The sequence below is a fragment of the Dreissena polymorpha genome, chromosome 5 (assembly GCF_020536995.1).
Source record: "Dreissena polymorpha isolate Duluth1 chromosome 5, UMN_Dpol_1.0, whole genome shotgun sequence".
Classification (NCBI taxonomy): Eukaryota; Metazoa; Mollusca; class Bivalvia; order Myida; family Dreissenidae; genus Dreissena; species Dreissena polymorpha.
The window spans coordinates 77,047,038-77,064,288 of NC_068359.1; the positions used below are offsets into that span (position 1 = coordinate 77,047,038).

At 35.2% G+C, this 17,251-nt stretch overlaps 2 protein-coding genes across 3 annotated transcripts in view; one reads left to right on the forward strand and one right to left on the reverse strand.

The window, feature by feature from the left end:
• The window catches only part of LOC127882293 (PDZ and LIM domain protein Zasp-like), a 3,990-nt gene extending 177 nt beyond the window's left edge, over positions 1-3,813 (reverse strand). Inside the window, exons 1-4 of the mRNA XM_052430853.1 lie at positions 3,669-3,813; positions 2,595-2,746; positions 1,608-1,756; positions 1-728 (exon numbers count right to left, since the gene is read on the reverse strand). The exon at positions 1-728 is cut by the window's left edge and continues 177 nt beyond it. Coding sequence (XP_052286813.1) covers positions 628-728; positions 1,608-1,756; positions 2,595-2,746; positions 3,669-3,770 — 504 coding nt within the window. The 5' untranslated portion in view covers positions 3,771-3,813 and the 3' untranslated portion in view covers positions 1-627. The remainder of the gene's footprint in view (positions 729-1,607; positions 1,757-2,594; positions 2,747-3,668) is intronic.
• An 8,879-nt stretch (positions 3,814-12,692) lies between these two features.
• Positions 12,693-17,251, forward strand: part of LOC127882036 (cyclin N-terminal domain-containing protein 1-like) — a 57,483-nt gene continuing 52,924 nt past the window's right edge. The window contains exon 1 of one of the 2 annotated variants that reach the window (XM_052430427.1): positions 12,693-13,515. The gene's annotated coding sequence lies outside the window, so the exon portion shown is untranslated. The remainder of the gene's footprint in view (positions 13,516-17,251) is intronic. The other variant, XM_052430426.1, reaches the window with a different exon arrangement.

Genomic DNA, 17,251 nt, shown 5'->3' on the forward strand with positions numbered 1-17,251 from the left:
TTATATAAACATTATATTTAATTATATAAACATTATAATGTTAACAAACAAATACGAGAATAAGACATTATTTTTCCCTTAAGTCTGTGCATTGCCCTTACCCTACAATATTAAATTGTTTCTAAAGAACACGAGCGGTTACTTGTTCATATTGTCAACGCAGAGAAACATGCATCAAAAAGATAAAGCGATTGCAATTGTGATTTAATTAAGAATCGTTGATCACCCGAAGTGACCAACCTGTACAACTCATGGGAGGCAACTGTGCACGTCTGATCTATGGTAATACATTAACACTCTTGTCTCCCTTGTAATGTCCATTGCAAATACCTCCGGCGGTGAATACATATTGGTTTGATGCATATATTAAAATGAATGCAGCGACAGAGATGACATAGACTATATTACAAAGATAATAAGCGTGGACTGTTATTTCTCTCCTTGGCCGCCCATATTACAGCCGTTTAACTCCCCTGATATTATCCCACCGTGAAATAGTCAAGGGACTAGTTTTGGTTTAATATTTCATTAGCACAGCAGGGGAGATAATTTAGTTTGTTTTTCTTTAATGCAGCTCAACATCACAGTAACACACAGCGAACAACGTTAATTTAAACAAAAATATCGCTATTTAGCACCAAGTGGTTTAGTATATCCCGACTTGTCTGCTTTAGTGTATGCCGCCCTCTGTTGGCGCTGCTTATCGAATATAGACGCCGGTCGAACGCCTGAAACACGTGCACGGATACTAAATACAATACTCGTAAAACAATATAGTTAATTTGTATGACTCTATATAACTTATGAAGTCAAACTAAAAGTCTTGTTGAAAGTTTCTTACGAAATTTTTTATGATGTTCTGTTTTCAGCATGGCTTGACTTTTCAACAAGGTTTGACTCGGAGGAAGTTTTCATTTAACGAAAATGTAGCCAGTAGCAAGATTGTGATAATCCCAAAATTAATTGCTTGTTTCCACTAATACCCACCAACAAACCCAAGGTAGACAGGTCTGCCTTGCTCGTTTTACCAGACACAAGTGATTACCCACATAAATAAGGCCACGACAAAATGATAAGATTTTTACACTGCACTCGCAACTTCCACTATGACCCGAACCAAATAAAGTACAGATCTAGGAGTAATTGTTTTTTGTCTTTTACTTCGGTCAAGCCAACATACTTTACTACATTATTATGGTGATGAATATTATGAAAATGATGTTGATGGCGACGACGGTGACACGATGACGAGGAAGAGAATACAAAGGAGCACATGGAGAAGGAAAGCGAAGATAAGTGCGACGATGATATTTAACCGATTTATGCCTAGTGGAATCTCCCATCCTTTTAAATTGGATCAATTTATTTCCATAATTAGGGATGTCTAGTATATTTATTTCTATATTTAGAATATTTCTTACAGAAATTTCTTTAAGCAAACAGCGCTGACCCTGATGAGACGACGCATACTGCGACGTCTCATCTGGGTCTACGCTGTTTGTCAAGACCTGTTTTCTAGACGCTAGGCATAAATGGGTTAAAGAACAATAGTGTCAAGGATGTGTTATACTTATAATGACGAAAATAAAACAGTAGAACCAACCCACCTGCCGCCTCAGCCGCCGGAAGTTCCTTTTCCAGCATCTTGAATGTCTTTGACGTCACATCCTGGTAAGGTCCGTCCGCGTCACTGACGGACATCCGGGGCGCCACATGCTGGTCCCCCTCATCGCTGGCCGGCGTATGGACAACCTCGCTGTGGAGTACAGAATAACACTTAATCACATGCTAGGTTGCTCAATGAGTAATTAAGATATTACGGATAGTTTTAACCCATTTATGCCTTGTGGACTCTCTCGTCCTTCTAAATTGGATCAATTCATTTCCAAAATTAGGGATGTCTAGAATATTTATTTCTATATTTAGAGTATTTCTTACAAATATTCCTGTAAGCAAACAGCGCAGACCCTGATGAGACGTGTGTTCATATTTATGTCAATATATTGTTAAATGACTTCTATATTATCGAAACATCTTCTCAAAAAATTATGTTGAGACAAGTTTTTTTTCAAAGAGAATTTTGTTTCCTTTGCCGTAGCGCGTTTAACGACATCGTATTTTAGCGGGAAAAAAACATGGGTACAGTCTAAATTGGCCGGGTACGTGTTAGTATATTTTCCGTACCCGGTGTACATTTAAGTGTACATAAGAGTACATAAAATTAGTACCCGAGCCGACAATGACCAATCGAGCCTCCCTATTCCCCGTAATGCAACTTATAAGTCTTTTAAGAAGATGTCCGTACATGTATAAGCCTTATTCTGGAAAAATTGGTCCGCACAACCCAGTCAGGGACGACACTTTCCACCCAAACTGGATTTTCGCTCATACGAGACTTCCTTCAAACGAAAAATGCAAGAAAAGTGTCGTCCTATATTAGCCTGTGCGGACTGCACAGACTAATATGGGACGACACTTAACGCACATGAATTGAGCCAAAATGGACTGAGCGTTGACCATATGGTAGATTCCCTGATGAAGATTAACATCAAAAACCGAGCGATTATGTTGTTTGCTACTGGTAATTCACTCACGGTTGCACTGTCAGATTGATCTCATTTCCGGAGCGGATCATCTCGCCACGTGCCTGCTCGTGCGTGAACCCCGTGACGTCGACCGCCCCTATCCGCAGGATCCCGTCCCCCGCCTTGAGGCCCGCGTGACCGGCAATGCTTCCCGGGGATACCTTTCAAAACACTTCGCAGTTTATTTTGATTTACATTTTATTTTCATTGTGATGTTACCTCTGGGTAAGTCGAAATGCCGTGATACAAAGGACAGACGGGTTGTGCTAATTTAATCATTTCTTTTCGTGGATGTAAACATGTTTTTTAAAGCCTAAATTTCTTTTTAATTCATGTAACGCTAGTGATTCCTGATATAGACGCGATAACACAATAATGAAAGGATTCCCATCAATTAGGGGCGGAAATATGTTTATCAATAACTGACCAGTATGTTCTTGTGCCTCATTTCCCCAAATTTTTAAATATTATTTTAGTTTAGAGAACACAATCTATTTCCAATCAGTAAAACTGTCTATTTTTATAATCCATTTTGCTAACATACAAACTCTTATGCGGACGAACTTATAGTTTCGTTAGTCATATCAAGGGAGATATAAACATTTTTTTCTTTCTTAGGTTCGAATTAAATACCTACTTGACGGTAAACATTGCATACATGTTTCCTAATGTTTACAACATGAGGATTTCTTCGTTCATATCAACACAGGTAATAACTATAATTAGATCTAGCATATTGTAATTGTTCCTATGGTAACCGCTGCCACGTGTGTTCATATATTATGTTGTAATGGACATTCCAGAAATGTTTTCATACTTGCGGTATTTATTAATGGAAAGATAGAGAAAAATGCTGATTGCATGATGAATATACTTTAAGTTTTAATTATTTATACATTTCGTGATAATTGCAGATAAGAACCATGTATTATATCTGCATGTTATGAAGTTATTTGTAGCGCTTTTATAATTTCATGTTTTGAATAAACACGTTCTTTTCACAGATTGTCTGAATTCACTGATTTAAAATTTTATGTCTAAAACGGGATCAATTTCAATAAGCAAAAAGTCATTCATACGCACGTGCGCCACGAACAGCGGAAGTCCGATATCTGATCCGCCCTGCATCTTGAACCCCCAGGGCTGACTGGTGTCGTACCTCCGCAGATGCACCAAGTGTGTCATCGTGTGTACCGGATGTGCCACTGCCTGATAGTTAGACGTGAATATGCTCAACCCTTACCTGTTGTGATATCTTTCTCTCTAAAATGATTTAAAGATTTACCAAACTGATGCAACAACAACTACTACTACATCTACTGCTGCTGCGCCTACTTCTACTATTATAGAGTACAACTACTTTTACTATTACTAATGCTTCAATTACAACTACAATATTATAATAAAAATTGTTAAAATATTTATTTTGTATTTTTGGTGCAATACTTGTGATACTATTACCTTTCTACATATATAACTAGTCAACCGATTAAAACAACACTCAATATTTTGGGGTAAGGTATTTTTGCAAGTCAGGAATTGCGTATATCATGTTGTTGGCTTTATTAAAGAGACTTGTTCAAATATATTTGTATTTAAAAGAATAATATTAAACATGTAATTACACGTACTTACACAAAGATAAAATACCTACGATAATACCACCAAACCACACACTAATCCAGCAATAATTGATAAAAAGATCTAATGTTAATAATAGGCGATATATATTTGCAAATTTAAGTGTATGTCATATCACCGTTACTCCATTTAAAGCAAAATGATGCAACAAAAACAACAACCACCGCAACAGGAACACCCGACATACCTAGAGCCTGACTCAAGTAAATCACATACACCACAAGTAAATTTCACACAATACACACAGCCCGACAAAAGAGTGACTGCAGGTAGCCCAAAAACTATTACAGGTATCAATATATCTATATGCTCTACCTCACGATACGTTCTGGAATGACCCGCCCCTATCCCTCAGCACACACGTTAGGATGTTGCGATAACTATGTAATATGCAGTGCACCTAAACATCGCAGTGGCAGATTCGTTTATTGATAGTTCCTATTCTATAAATTGATATTAATAAGATACGATCGTTACACCATGTGCATGTTTATCGTAATTACAAGGTATCCGCGTCATGCAAAAATGGGTCTTATGACATATGAGACAAGAGTGACTCCAGACCAGCCGCTCATTCGCGCAGTATGGTCAGCACCTAACGTGTCCGCTATCGTCAAGCAATGTTACGTTTTTTTTGTGTAATTGGCGGACAAAGCAGCTCCTGAGAAGAGTGTGCGAATGCACAGGCTGGTATGCAGTTATAGCGGCCGCATATAACATAGAAACCTTTTTACTAAAACAATTCATGTGAAATGATGCCTTTGAACATATAAATTATAATTTAAAGGGTATAATCACAGCTGTAAGCACTGCAGCTTTACCTTAATGATGATCCATCAGCCCAGGTAATTTGGATATACAATAAGGCATTATAATCATATCACTTCTAATTAACTAAATATTTATTTTTACTCCACATGGAATCTTAATATCAAATAACACTTCAATTGCTCTTGAAATGCATTATTTTTTGTCCAACAATTATGCATCAGTAAGCATAGTTCTAGTGTCTATATTTTAGTCAACGAACTTGATGGTTTCATTAGGCAGTATTTCTTTAAGTTTTGTTCACTTAATGAAATTATGTACAATACATATTTATGTACATCTATGACGTATCCAGCAACATACGTATTCAGTAAATATGTTTGTTTCACACACACACACACACACACACACACTCACTGACAAGCAACACAAACAAAATCCCTACCAATAACTCTCAATGTAGAATATTTCTTAAATCACGTATATCCACAACGTTAACAACAGTAATTTTGCTGAACAGAAAAGCTATCGATAACATCTCGCAGTGTCAAAATAACTGCATTCACTCGTCCATTAAAGCGCATTTGGACGTAAACACATCAAATCAATCATCCACAAAACGTATGGCGGTTTAACTATTTTGTGTGCAAATGGTTTAAAGTTGCTTATGCACATTTGCGCATGTACGAAATGGTCTTATAATTGTGATATACATTGGAATTACACAAACCTAAATACAAAAGGCTCAAGTACGAATAATATTTTAGAGCAACTCGCATTTCCTCATCATAAGAAATGATATTCATTTAAATATTGCAAGTACCGGTACAATGTTTGCTGAACATAGTGTACGTAGGTAAGTTGAAGTACTTGATTAGATACTAGTATCAGGTAAGCACAATCCGAGTTTGGAAAAGCTCCACAACAATTGTTATTTATAATATCTCCGGTTCTTATACTAATTTTTAAACGCTTCATTAAATATTGCTGGGAAAGCTTCAGAACTGATTGTAATGAAGGAAGCATTAGTAGTTAGAAACCTCTAGTACTTACAGCAAGAAAAGGTCTGGTGCTCATCGTTAGTTAGAAAAGATCTATTACTGGTAGTAAGGAAAGCACTTAATTGCACTCACGGGGATTAGTTATTTTATAAAAATACTCATAGTTAGTTAACAAATCTCAAGTACTCATTTTAGTTTTGAAAGCTTGAGTACTAATTTTAAAAAAGGATGCTGTAGTGCTTGTTCTTAGTTAGGAAAGCTTAAGTGTTAATTATCAGTTAGAAATGTTCTAGCATTCTTAGTTACGAAAGCTCTAGTACTCATTCTTAGTAACGAAAGCTCTAGTACTCATTGTCATTTAGGAAAGTTCAAGTACTGATATTTTGTTCGGAAATCTATACTACTGACTGTTAGTTTGGAAAGCTCTAGTACTCATTGTTATTTAGGAAAGTTCAAGTACTGATATTTTGTTCGGAAAACTATAGTACTGACTGTTAGTTTGGAAAGCTCTAGTACTCATTGTTATTTAGAAAAGTTCAAGTACTGATATTTTGTTCGAAAACTATAGTACTGACTGTTAGTTTGGAAAGCTCTAGTACTCATAGTTTGATTGAAGTACTCCAGTACTCATAGTTAGTTAGGAAAGGTCTATTTTTGATTGTTAGTTACGAAAGATGTAATGCTCATTTTAAGGAAAACTCCAGTCCTCAATTTTACATAGGAAAACTTGTGTACACATTTTTATGCCCCCTTTCGAAGAAAAGGGGGAATATAGTTTTCGCACTGTCCGTCTGATGTTATATCAGAGCCTTGCTTTTGGGACGTTTTCATTGGCTGATTAATTTGAGGGAACAATATAGTATTTGATTGGCTGACTAACTCGTGGCCACGAGTTAGCTAAGTCGGGATCTCGAGATCTCGAAATTCTGTCCTCTTTTGTTTAATGCACCCTTCCTTTATTTACTGCACCGCTCTTTTTTTAATTGCACTCCTCTTTTATTTAGTTTTGCACTCTTCATTTTTCTATCTCGTGGCCACTACATAGTTAACTAGTGACCACGAGATATTAAGTCGTGGCCACGAGATAGAAAAAAAGAGGAGTTCAATTTAAAAAAGAGGAGTGATTGTCACCTCTATGCCACCGTATTTGATAGCATGTCTTTTTGTTTTAATCATGTCACATGTTATTTTAGTGCTATCTAACCTATTTGCCGCATTAATACCCGACGTAATAACAGATAAGAATGACGGACAGTGGTGTTGTTTTTGCTGTGCCTACAGTTAAAATTAATGGATTTTCATTATGCAAATCTGAAATGAAAAAAAGTAAAAAAAGATTGTATATTCAATCATTTATCCAATAAATAAACATGGTTTTTAGACGCTTATGAGTATTCCTGTAGAGTAGTACCGGGAGAATAACGAGTTGCAGGCGAGTAACAATAAAATGTGATTGTTGTTTTTTCGTCTAAAATCTGACTTAATTACAAAACATATTAAAACTCAATAATAAAACGTCTGGTAAGTAAAATGCAATATATAAAACGTACAATGCAATATATAAACGTCCAATTCAATAAATAAAACGTTAAATTATTATATGTAAAATAAATAACAAAACGGAAATAATTAGTGGCTGTTCGTGTTGTTTTCAGTTTGTCTTTTGATATAAAATACATTGCTTACGATTATTCAGATATAGAAGCATATTTGTTGAACCGACTAACGCTTTATAAGCAGTGAAGTACGGATGTCCCAACCAGTACTTTCAACACGCACAACAGCATCATGGAACCCTGTTCACACTAGACAGTACGTGTTACGAGATTGTGCCAACGCCGGCAACGCCTTCCACAGATGCGGAAGCTGACTGTGTTGCAAGTGGAGGTCACCTAGCTCATATACCTGACCAACGTCACCAAGACGCCATATACCATGTGACCAGTCAGTATCTAAGAGATGACAGAAGCCACGAGCGACAATATGAATGGTCGCCAGGTAGGTTACCCATGTTTAGTATTCACATACACATTGTATCAAATTTGCAACACGGGCTTTGTTCAATCCTACAATTTACAACTAATCAAACTCTTTATCAATAATTGTGTTGAAATACTTCATTTTGCAGCTGTGGTATGCGTGTATGTCATAACATAATTGGTTCATAGTTATATCAGGAGACCCGTTGATCTACAACAGTTGGATTGGTGGACACGAGAACGTTTTGTCTCAAGGAATTGAGGATTGTGCGGTACTGGGAGCTATTTCGTACCAAGGACACTGGGACGACATCGACTGCAGTAAGCAATTAAATTACCTGTGGGAATTCCGTAAGATGAAACATATCTTAATGAAGACATTCTTAAGAGACTGCACTTCATTAAATAATCGTATCGCACTATTTCGATTTATATATATTTAAAAAAAAGTAAGAGCCCGATTTTGTAAATGGTGTTTGATTAATGCTGTCGATTAAGACGATGTTTGATACAATGTGTAAATTAGGAGGAAGCTTTAATATTGTCCCTTTTTCCAGTTTTCACGTGCATATTGTTCTTCATTCAGGGGCTATAATGACAACAGTTTTGGCGACATCCACACCGATGCCGCAAGTCTCTAACACTGATGGTAATACAAATGTATTATTTTTTTACCGAAATTAATATACTTATATTACAATACTATTCTATGAAAGTAGTGTAAACATAATTGTGACAAGGAGCACATGTTTCAGGAGAAATCCATATATGCCCTGCATCAGTTCAGCAGGAACCAAGGCGACACAAGTATCCCCTGACCCAGCATGGTGACAGCTGCTATGAGCTTGCAAACAGACGACAAGGTGATCTGGGACCACAGCGAGTATCTGTGTAGGCAACACGGCGGGCATATGGTGGCAATAACCAGTGCAACTGAGCAAGCCTTCGTGGACGCCTTTATGACACGTCATAATCCTAACCGTGCTGTCTGGATCGGGCTCCATGATAGCAGAGTTGAAGGACAGTTTGAATGGACTTCAGGTTTCTGATTAAACTGTTTAATATACGAATTATGTGATTAATAACATACGAAACACTTAAATATGTTCGAGCGTTAATCCGATTCGTTATAGATTTCAAACAATGTCTAAAACTGTTCTGCATACATAATTAAATAAAAAAACACATGCTTTTGATGTCAGGAAAACTTTCTTGGAGTTAAGTAATCCTTCGTTTATCAGGGGAAAGTGTTACCTACACGAACTGGGTTCCAAACCACATGAGCAACTTTGACAGTTACCGCACGGAGGACTGTGTTACTCTTATTCCATACCAAAGAGGCCAATGGGACGACATACCGTGTGGGTCCCAGGATCCTTTATTTGGTCATGAAATTGGCGAGAAAAATTATATTATTATAAATTGTTATGTGAATACAGTAAGAATTCAGCAACGTTTCCTTATTGTAAATCTGTTATTTGATTATTTAATTTAATCTATTTTGTTATTACGGCAATTTGATATGACAACACTTTTACAGCTGCGGCAATTAATATGAACCCTCTAAAATAATCCAAAATATTAGATAATGTCGATGACTACATTTGCAAGATGTTAATGCCGCTGACACATACGTGTATTAAAAACACAATATGTCTTAAGTGTTTACACAAACTATATAGGGGCCTACTTAAATAAACATTCAATTTTTAATAATTTATATATGTAAATTGAATCACAGTGCATTTCACACAATGATACAAAAATCATTTTGTAACATAAATAATATTGCGTGGCTACGTGACTCGTAAAACATATGTTTTAAATCGGTGCTCGGGATTTTTTTTGACCATACAAAGATAATTCTATATGTATTCTACAGATAAGAAACATAAAATATTCAATTGTTTATTGTTCTTCTTGTAAACACATAAAACGTTTGTTTTTATGAATACAGCTGATACAGGAAGCCGTGTCACTGATAGCAATCGTAATATTAAGACTTGACAATGAATTTAATTTTGGCTCAACTCTTATCAAAAGTTTTAGAACAAAGATATCTTTAACAATGGCATGACGATAGTTCTATTTATCAAATCCCTTTTTCCATATAGTGGTCGACATTACACGTTTTGATTAATTAAAATGATATAATTTAAAGTTACAAAATAATTCTTCTTAATAGAATAATTCAGTCAGTGGTCTGGGCCATACGCAGGAATTTTTGACTGGGGGGGGGGGGGGACCCCGCCATATTTCTTTTAATTTGGCACTATTCATGGTGAATTTTAATGCTTAAAAACTTATTTTGTAATATAACTTTATGGAATATAACAAGTAAATCAGCATCGTTTTGAAGTCTAGAGCTTTTAAACATTGTTGTGAACTATTTTCTCTTTGAATTCGAACCTCCTCAAAAGTTTCAAAGTTAATTCCTCATAAAATATTTATAATCTATTACACAGTTTTTCTTTCACCTACATCAACACAGATAAACCATCAAAATCGTCTACAACTGCTTTCAATATTCACAGTTTTGCGTAAGTTGTTGACGGAACTATTTAAGATATGGAGGAAATAAATAAATTATCTGTCTGTCTGTCTGTCTGTCTGTCTGTCTGTCTGTCTGTCTGTCTGTCTGTCTGTCTGTCTGTCTGTCTGTCTGTCTGTCTGTCTGTCTGTCTGTCTGTCTGTCTGTCTGTCCGTCCGTCCGTCCGTCCGTCCGTCCGTCCGTCCGTCCGTCCGTCCGTTCGTCCGTCCGTCCGTCTGTCTGTCTGTCTGTCTATCTATCTATCTATCGTCGAATTTTTCCTGGAAAGTGTACTGAGTTATTATATAGGAAGTAGAAACCGTTACCACGTATCAAGAAACGTAGGAAAAAAGACCGTTCTAATAACCAGGATAGGATATACATTGTATACAAGAGATTACTTGTCGTCTTTTGGGACAGTTAGCACTCTTGATTTCGTTGCATGGTTTGTCAACAGGCTTGCAACACGTGTTTTATTGTCAAATCAGAGACTCTCATGTGTTTGACAATGTATTAGTTGGCATTTTAATAGTTATTCAATAATACTGTATTAAGCCGCAATGTTTTTTTATGCGGCTCATGCTGTTTATTCACTTTAAATATATTCTGTATGTGTCTGTATGTTCTATTAAGAGCAATGTCTCATGCTTAAGGCAAACAGTAGTTATTCCTTTTTGGTAGAGCTATGTCTAAAATGTACATGCCAATTTATTGATTTGTATTGTATGGCAATACAGTTTTCATAAATGGCTTGCAGAAATTATAAAGATAACGCCCTTTTTGCTATTATTATGTATACTTTAATTTTTACATTTTAGATCAAAACACACCATCTCTACACTGCTCATCCCCCTGTGGGGGATGTATGAACATTTCTAGACTCATCGTTCAGACCATGGTATAAATCTTTAACTTCTTATTTCAACAACTGTTACTAAAGATTAAATTTGATTAAGACTGATTTTTTTGTGGTTGGAATCATTCATCTTATTAAGATGTCCGTAGCCAAAAAGTCATTGGCGATTGAAATCGGTGTATCTAAGTGGATCGAAAGGGAGTCTGAGAACCAAGTTCGGAATCGATATAAAAACAAACAATCAACATTCTTACCATATGGAAAATCTCAAGTTCTGGTTGTTATTTCGAAAATCACCATTAGTCTATGTTATAAACAAAAGATTCCTTATTCAATATTACATTTTGTATTTATACAGGCTCAATATTTTTAATATTTATAAGATAAGCGAGAATGTAAGTATGCTAGGTTCGAAAAGCTCCAGTACTGTTGTTCTGTTGTTGTCATTATGTTTTGTGATACTTCGATGATTGCTTGTATAAAGTATTAAATACGCATCTCATTGTATGAGCACGGATGGTCGAGTGGTCTAAGCAATAGACTTTTACTCCAGGGGTCAGTGGTTTCGCTCGTTGAGGATTGCTTTTTCTATCTTTAATTTTATTCTTTTTTTTACTAGAGCCTTTTAGATCCAATGTTTAAATTTATCATTTTTTTTTAAAGGGGCCTTTTCACGTTTGGGTAAATTGACAAAAATGTTTCAGATTCGCAAATTTTCCTTGTAATTATGATATTTGTAAGGAAACATTAATATTGAACATTTACCATGCTCTAAAATATACATTATATGCATCTTTTGACGATTGAAAACCCTGAAATTTATAAGGCGTTACAACGCGAAAATATTAAATAATTTGGAGAGTTCTGTTGTCATTATATTGTTTGATACTACGAGGATTGTTTATATCAAGTATAAATTACACATATCATTGTAAGAGACGGATGGTCGAGTGGTTTAAGCGATAGTTTTTTACTCCAGTGGTCGGTGGTTCGAGCCCAGTTGAGGGTTACTTTTTTTGCTACTTTAATTTTATTCTTGTTTTTTTTTACTGGAGTTTTTCAGATCCATTGTTTACATTTATCAATATAAAGCATTTAATGACAAACTTAAATACATGCCAAAATCTGTGAAAAGGTCCCTTTACTTTTACAACTATTTAGAGTATGTTATGCGCATTAGAAAAAAAACGCTTAAAACGTGGAACTATACACTTTATTTATAATAATGAATGATCGCAATAGTACTGATAGCAAAGTATTTACCCTAAATATAATCCAATTTATATTCTCATTCTTAACCTCTTGCAGATTAGAAATATGAACAACATAAACGTCTACTAACTGTTATTTTTCAAGTACTTCAGGTACGTATTTGTAAAATAGAATATAGAATTGCTTTTGAATTATGCTTAAACGATAGTCCATTGTTCTCCTGAGTGATTTACAGAGCTGTTCTGTTTCCTACGAGACACATTTGAGTGGCGCTCTGGGAAAACGGGGCTTAATGAATGTTCTAAAAAATGGCGAGTCAGATTAGCCTATGCAATACGCACAGGCTAATAAGGGAGGACAATTTCCGCCTACACTGGATTTTCGCTTAGAAGATACTAACTTGAAACGAAAAGTAACATACAAGCGAGAAGTTTCGTCCCATATCATCCTGCTCGTTCAACACAGGTAAATCAGGAACAATATTTTACGAACTTGCATTAAGCTCCGTTTTCCCACAGCGCCGCTCATTAACAAAGGTTCTATCAGCTACAACCATTCTTCATAGCATTTTTTTCAGAATGGTAAACATGACGAAAGAGTTCCATGATGTCTTTAAGATAATGTAACAATGATCTGGTTGTACCGTATGACCGTGGACGATCAGGTTTATATAGCGTTTTTTTATTCAATGTTGTTAAATTTATTGCAGCGATTAATATTTGATTTTAACTAATGAGTTTACTCTTAAATAAACGAAATCGACCGCTTGTGTCGAATAATATACGGTATTTAGCAACCTCCATGCAGAGATTTGACGGGAACCAGAACAGCTAGAGCAAGGAACGACAACTCTGCATGGCGATTGGGTATTTAGGAGTTACATTTAGCAGAGCGATCGGATCAGACGGTGGTGTAACCTGCCAGCGTTACAAATTGTCATTTTGTAAGTTCTTGTTATATATATATGATAATTCATTAACATGTGCATAGTTTCAAGTTTGGTCATCAATAAGTTATTTAATGAATGCTTTAAATATAGTATTTTCAAAAATGGTAAACTTGATCAATTTTTCGTCTGCACAATGCTGATAGAGTTTACTCCCTTACCCAATTTAAGCAAAACTTGTTTAAATCAATCAATGCATTTACAATAATGCCTTTAATGATTCTTTAGTTGTTGGATCTAAAAAAGTTTTCATTAAATTAAGTGATTTACCAAACTTCTAAGTTTAAGGTTCCATCATCATCACAGCATGGACATAATCATAAATAAATTTGGTGATACAATTGTGTGTGTGTTTTCTGAATAATTTTATTTAGCACTGATAATAAAAGTTAAGGATATGATGCATGGACAGCTTTTGAAATGAAAAAAATGTGCTGATTGTTTTCAGATATCGGACTCAAATATGGATACATAAAATTAATTTGTAAACAAATTCAGCATCTTCTCAGGTCTGATTAATTTCTAGCTCAATTGATAAAGTCATTACAAAACAAATATCCCCCAATTACCTTGAGTCGAGCGGTTAAGGAAACAACTTAAATAATTTCTGAATTAATTCAAACAATGCCGCAATAAACGATGTACCTTTAAAGATTTATTTCATTCCCGTTCAACCAATGTCAAAATTGTTTACTTACAGCGTGTTTAACAACGCAAAGCCGATAGTTCCATACACACCCGCAAATGACATACACCATGCGCGTTGTTTACCTTGAGTCGAGAGGTCACATCCGAAAAGCGAGAGTACTCGATTGCAATTGGCAGGAGGTCAACAAAACTTCAAAAATTTGATACACTGAACAAATTTAGAGAAACTGAAAGATTAATTTAACTTTTTTCATATCTTCTATTTACCATTTAACAAATTTCTGTTTTATCGGTCGATCTTCTTTTGAGCAACATTGACACGAAAAAGTGCTCAAGAGTTGAAAAAGAAATAACGCTCGCAATTTCTTCAAATAAAATTTTGGCATATTTAAGTTTCTATTAAAAGATTTGATAAAGTTATCATCCAATCGGGACAGGGCTTACCCACTGAACGTGTGTATATCGTCATGTAACCTATGTTTGCCATGTGGGTTCACAGATTGTTCCATGCAACATTTTCTGGGAATCGTGAAAAAATTAAAGAATTTACATTCAAATAAATTAAATACATGAATTTGTTGTGTTTAAACTAGGGCAGTGGTCTGCAATGTCTGTGCAAGTTTAATAAAGAGTACCAAAAAATGCAAGAAATAGGCATAAATTTGGATTATTTTAGTTGAAGTAAGATTTTTAAATACAATTAATCTGGTTTTTTCCTTGTATTAGTTGTGTCTGTAATTATTTTCAAGCGTAGTAATATTAGTAAAACAAAATACTCGGAGCGCATGCGTGTGACGTCATCACGAGAGCCGCGTTATTAATGTAAACAAAGTGATCGAAATTAGGTTATGCTCGAAATAAGGGAATCGTACGATAAATATAAAATATGAACACACAGTTAAGAAATCAAGGTGTGTTGTGATTCATACCACTAATTAGATCTTAAAATAGTTTTAGTAAAATCAGGTTCTTTGCTGTTGTTCCTTTGGTATGTTTTTTAAAGCTCACATAGTATTTCTAGTATTTGTTTAATGTATGTATCCATGTGACTGGGTTTTATATGAAATTTGTAACTGTTACTTTATGTATATAGGACTGTATGAATTTAATAAAAATGAGTACATCAATTGATGAAACAGTTGTTGATGAATATTATGGGCAGAGCTTCAAAAGAAATATTGTGTACAAGTTGAGAGACATATAAGGACAAATAGTCTTTATAAAGTTATGTTAGAGTCAAAATAAATGCATGGTATCAACAATTTGCACTCCTGATTGAACTCATACGCATCTTTACTTCTTGTTAGGCCAAAAAGAAAAATAGTTGTGTTTCAGGTCACCTCCTGAAAAAAGTAGGGTCGGTAGGTAGGAAAAACTTATTATTATTTAAAATTCTTCTTATTTTTCATGTTTTCCATAAATCAGTGTAAAGTGTTGACCACTGTTCTAATATCTAAAATAAATATAGCAGTTTGGATCAGTTATATCAAATATTTGTTGTTAGATATTTCACACAATGTTAACTCTTTACCATCTGAAGGTGAAAATGTTCATTTTGCTGCAGACTACTTTTAGTTCTATAAAATTGTGAAAAACCTTTTATATGTAAATAGTTATATAAAGTAATGTTGCAAAAGGAGGTAGTAATTTTGATAAGCAATTTATTTTTTTTGCCACAATGCTTTTTGAAATACCTCTCGAGAAAACTAATGACACGAAAGACGACTGTCGCCGATTTACACTTGAAAATACCATAAAGGTCATTGACTTCATTTAAATTGATCCTCGCTGTTCGTCAGAAATAAAATGATTGTTTTTGTTTATCTCTAAATTAATACGTGTTGCTACAAATTAGTTGACAGGAGCAGGTCAATCCCGAAGGAAGGCTCATTGTAAGCTCGACTGTCCAACAGACAAAAAAACTCACCTTTACTTCAGCAGCAAACCCACAACATCCAGTTTCGATCGCTTCAACTGTGCTGGGTGGTATCTGTGCCACACATTCTTTAAAGTCATGGAGATTGAATAAGAATTCAAAGACTTTGTTCCGGCATGATGAAAACATTTGTTCAAATTGACGGACAAAATGGACGACGCCATGTTTACAATCAAACGGAACGCCGGATATCGATTTTGCAGGAAAAACAGGCTGGTCCCCCGATTGCACAATGTGTATAATATAAAGCGTTCGCGGCGACGGGATGTTATTTTGCAGGTCACAATACAATAATTCTGGTAATCGCCGAATTCGACCGGACGGAGATGGAAAAAAATCGCCGAACTCGGAACTCGACGGGGAAAAATTAACAAAAAAGGCAAATATTGGCTAATAAGTTTTTGGGTCGGCCCCAAAAAGATAGGGTCGGTCGGGTGACCGGAAACACAACTATTTTTCTTTTTGGCCTTAGGATGATGGCTTTGTAGACATCAAATGATGTGTACTATTTCTTTAAAAGAAAGCTGCTTACAACTCATACAAATTTATTAGTAATATAATACTTTGGAAACAATTTTTATTTTTAACAACAAAAGAACTTGATTTGGTTAAGTGAAAAAGCAAAATGCCTGTTACTGTGTCTGTAAATAACTAAGACAAGTTAAGTTTCCTCTAATGCTTATTGCCTTTTTTATACGCCCGTCTATGACGGGACGTATTATGGTATACCCCGCGTCCGTCCGTCCGTCTGTTAATGTCGTACGCTACGTCAAATATCCTTTGACAGATTTTCTTCAAATTTTAACACAATCTTAATATTGATAAACCCTGATCCCCTTTCGTTTTTGACGGAATTCTGAATTGTCGTTCCAGAGTTATGGGACTTTGTTCGTCAAAATTTCGTTATTTCATTGAATGTCCTACTGTAGCTCAAATATCCTTCGATGGATTTTTTTCAAATTTCAACACAATCTTAATATTGATAAACCCTGATCCCCTTTCGTTTTTGACGGAATTCTGAATTGTCGTTCCAGAGTTATGGGACTTTGTTCGTCAAAATTTCGTGATTTCCATGCTCATGTACTTATAAAATAAACCATGTATTCAAATACAAATAAACTGAAGTAAAAAAATGATTCAAAGGGTTAT